This window comes from Fukomys damarensis, unplaced genomic scaffold (genome assembly GCF_012274545.1).
Source record: "Fukomys damarensis isolate Sample0158 unplaced genomic scaffold, DMR_v1.0_HiC HiC_scaffold_13, whole genome shotgun sequence".
In the NCBI taxonomy this organism is placed as follows: Eukaryota; Metazoa; Chordata; class Mammalia; order Rodentia; family Bathyergidae; genus Fukomys; species Fukomys damarensis.
The window spans coordinates 34,142,523-34,146,231 of record NW_022900925.1 but is presented as its reverse complement, the minus strand read 5'-3'; the positions used below and the strand labels follow the sequence as shown (position 1 = coordinate 34,146,231).

The 3,709-nt window shown below is 62.9% G+C and overlaps 1 protein-coding gene across 1 annotated transcript in view; it reads left to right on the top strand.

The window, feature by feature from the left end:
* The window catches only part of Nxph3 (neurexophilin 3), a 5,864-nt gene extending 2,635 nt beyond the window's left edge, over nt 1-3,229 (top strand). Inside the window, exons 3-4 of the mRNA XM_033763108.1 lie at nt 254-568; nt 1,470-3,229. Of these exons, the coding sequence (XP_033618999.1) occupies nt 254-568; nt 1,470-2,177 (1,023 nt within the window). The 3' untranslated portion in view covers nt 2,178-3,229. The remainder of the gene's footprint in view (nt 1-253; nt 569-1,469) is intronic.
* The last annotated feature ends 480 nt before the right edge of the window (nt 3,230-3,709 follow it).

Below are 3,709 nucleotides of genomic sequence, written 5' to 3'. Positions count from 1 at the left end.
CCGTGCCGCGCCCCCGCCCCAATCCTGTCCTGGAGAAGCCTCCTTCCCTCTAGACAACAGTCTCCTTTGCCAGCACCTCCAGACCACCGTAGGAAGCCCCTTCCCTGACCCATCCTTACCTGTGGCCCTCTCCTCTGTCCCCTCCCTGCTCTTCAGCTGTGTCCCCAGGGCCCAGGCCCAGCAGCCGCCCTCCCTGTACCCCCGAGGGGGCAGGGCCAGTCTTGACCCTGGGGTAGAGGTGACGTGACCACAGCACCCAGCTCTAGGCATCACCCAGACCCCTCTGGGTCTCTCCCGCCCCACGGCTGGGGTGGCTTCCACCTTCTTTCCAGCATCACTGCTGTACCCAGCGCTGCCAGCTGACCCAGTGCCCCGGGAGTGGGGGCACAGACACCCAGGCAAGGACACTGCCCTCAGGAAGCCGGGTGGCCTCCCCCCCCACGCCTGGCAGCACTGCCTGGGCCCTCGGGCCTGCCCCGCTGGCTGTCCCGCCACTCCTCTGGAAGTCCTTCCCAAGGGGTGGCCCGCCACCCTGGCAGAGCCTGCAGAGTCTTACAGAACATTTCAGGTGGGGACAGGGCTTGGCCCAAATTCTATCTAAAAGACGCATGTGGTCCATGGGGCTGGAAACGTGGTGTAGTAGAAGGTGACCAGGTGACCTTAGCCTTGTGAGATGCAACCTTCGAACCAGCCGTGGTGTCCTCGCCTGAGGAATGGGGTCATAGAACTCCTGCCTCGAAATGCAGATGACATCTTGGCATGTCACCAGCGTCTCCCGGGGAAGCTTCTGCTTTCCTCACCCTGGGCCATCCTGGGCTACTCCACTCCCCACCTCCCTCAGCCCTCCCGCCCAAGCCTACCTACACTGCGTTTGTACTTGACACAGAATTAGGCTGGTCCTTGTCTCGTGGGCTTCCGTAACAGTTCTTCTAGGGACCCAGGAATGCTGTCTTAGGAGACACACCAGGAAGTCCCAAGAGGCAGCAGCTGCACCCCGCTGTCCACAGCCCTTGCTGACTCGGGGCTCTTCGGAGGTAGACATTGTGCCTCCCGTCAGCCTGGGATTTCACCAAGCCAGGGACCCAGCCCCTTCTGTCACACTGGGGCTTCTGCCATCCGACGGGGCTATACCCTGACTGGCGCTGAGCCTTCCCTGCAGACTGGGGGCTGCCCACAAGGTAGGCGCCATGTGTCTGATGCCAAGGTCCACTGGAGAAAGTTCCTGAATATCCTTCAAGATGTGGACTCATGGCCAGAGGCAGGATAGTAAGGAGGGACCTGGGGGTGACCCAGGTATAAGGCATGAGACACAAGCCGGCACGCAGCCCTGACCCCAGAGTAAATACACAACATCAGCTCCTCAGCCCCGAGTCAGCATGGAAGGGGCGGGGACAGGGACCCTAGTGGTGGGGAGTTGTCCCCCAGGTCATCTGGACACAGGACGCTCACTCTTTCCAATGCCCCCATAGGTCATCTGTGGCCAGGATGATGGTCCCCATGGCTCCGAGGACCCTGAGCGTGATGACCATGACAGCCAGCCCCGGCCCCGGGTCCCTCGGAAACGGGGCCACATCTCACCGAAGTCCCGCCCCCTGGCCAACTCCACTCTCCTAGGGCTGCTGGCTCCACCTGGTTCTGAAGCTTGGGGTATCCTCGGGCAGCCCCCCAACCGCCCAAACCACAGCCCCCCACCCTCAGCCAAGGTGAAGAAAATATTTGGCTGGGGTGACTTCTACGCCAACATCAAGACGGTGGCCCTGAACCTGCTGGTCACGGGGAAGATTGTGGACCACGGCAACGGGACTTTCAGCGTCCACTTCCGCCACAATGCCACAGGCCAGGGCAACATCTCCATCAGCCTTGTGCCCCCCAGCAAAGCCGTGGAGTTCCACCAGGAACAGCAGATCTTCATCGAAGCCAAGGCTTCCAAAATCTTCAACTGCCGCATGGAGTGGGAGAAGGTGGAACGGGGCCGCCGGACCTCGCTCTGCACCCACGACCCAGCCAAGACCTGCTCCCGTGACCACTCCCAGAGCTCGGCCACCTGGAGCTGCTCCCAGCCCTTCAAGGTCGTCTGCGTCTACATTGCCTTCTACAGCACGGACTATCGGCTGGTCCAGAAGGTGTGCCCAGACTACAACTACCACAGCGACACCCCCTACTACCCCTCTGGCTGACTCTGGGCAGGCTTTGGAGGCCAGGTTAGGGCTGGGAGGGTGGGCCTGCCCCTGCAGGACGCCATCTGCCTGGGCACCGGGCGGGGAGGGGGATGGAAGGGCTGCAGGCAGGAGGGAGACTAGGAGGTGTGGGCGGGCCGTCTCAGTGGTCAGCCAGAGGCCATTGTCCCAGGCTGTCCTCAGCCCTAGGCTGTGCAGCCACTAGAAGGCAGGAGCCTCTCAGGGCCGGGCTTTCCCACCAAGCTGCAGGCCAATGCCAGCTCCAGGCCTCTGGCCGGGCAGACTGTGGTGGCCCTGGGTCAAGTCAACAGAGGAGACCCTAAGCCCTTGGGTCCCTCTCTACCCTCCTGAGGACAGCAGTGGCAGAGGGGGTTTCAGGAGCCAGCCTAGGGTGCAGGGCTGAGACAGTGCGTCCCAGGAGGACGCAGTGGGCAACCCAAGCCCCTTCCCTGCCCGAGCCCGGTGAGAGGCTGAGGTGCTGACCCTTGAGGTCTTTGTAGTGACAGGGTCCCTCGTCTCCAGCCAGGCCACCCCTTTCCACAGTTCCCCTCCTGCCAGCACTCCACACCCGCTGTTAGCACACCTGTCCTCAGGCCGCGACAGGATGGTGCTGGTCTTCCCGGCACCAGGGCCACCAGTAGGCACTCACCCGTGTCATGTGTCCCTCCGCCACCACACCCCCTGCCAAGAGTGGTCCATCCATAGTCGGCCCTGCCTGTCAGACGGGGGCCCTCCCTCCCCATCCTTGGGGTGGCCAACGTGTGGGCGGGAGGCTGCCCCCAGGACCCGGGTCGCTCCCTCGTGTCTGTCTGTGGGTGGGGGGAGGGGCGGGAAGTCTTGTGAAATCACCTGACCGTGGACTTCTGTGTGCAGAGTCTTGTCCTTGGGGCAGGGAATAAAGCTTTCCCCAGGCCACAGCCTTCTGAGTTGTCCCCTGGTCCTGCCAGTATTTCTCAGATGGCAGTCGGACATTGCTGGGGACCGGAGTGCGAGGGTCCCATCACCTTGGAGCCAGTGCTCAGCGGCCAGGCCCTTCCGGCTCTCAGCCAGTGGTGATGGTGCGATCGGCCAGAGCAGGGCGCTGCTTGTCCTCCCTGAACGGCTACCCGAGGCCCCTCGGGGCAAGGGTGGTGTCCAGTGCTCTTAGCTCTTAGCTCTGCCGTTGCTTCTCTGTGTGGCCTTGCCCGGTTGCCCTCTATGACACTAGGGCCTTGCCCGGAGCGTGGGTTCGCAGAGGAAGTGAGCGTGGGAATCACAGATCTCCGGTCCTCCCTACTCAGTAGGTCTGAGTGGGGCCTGAGGGCTTGTGACTGTAATCAGTGCCCAGCTGGACGCTGCTGCAGCTGTCAGGTGCCCCGAAAGTCGCCTGTCACCCCCAAGCTCCTTTCTGGCTCTGGCTCTGAAGGGGGAGATGAATCCCCTGAGCCCTTGCCTGGTTAAGGCTGTGTCCTTGTCTCAGGGCAGGGTCCTTTCCCAGGGCCCAGCCCACTAGTGAGAGGGCAGGCTGGGGTGACCTGGGGATGAGGGGTCCC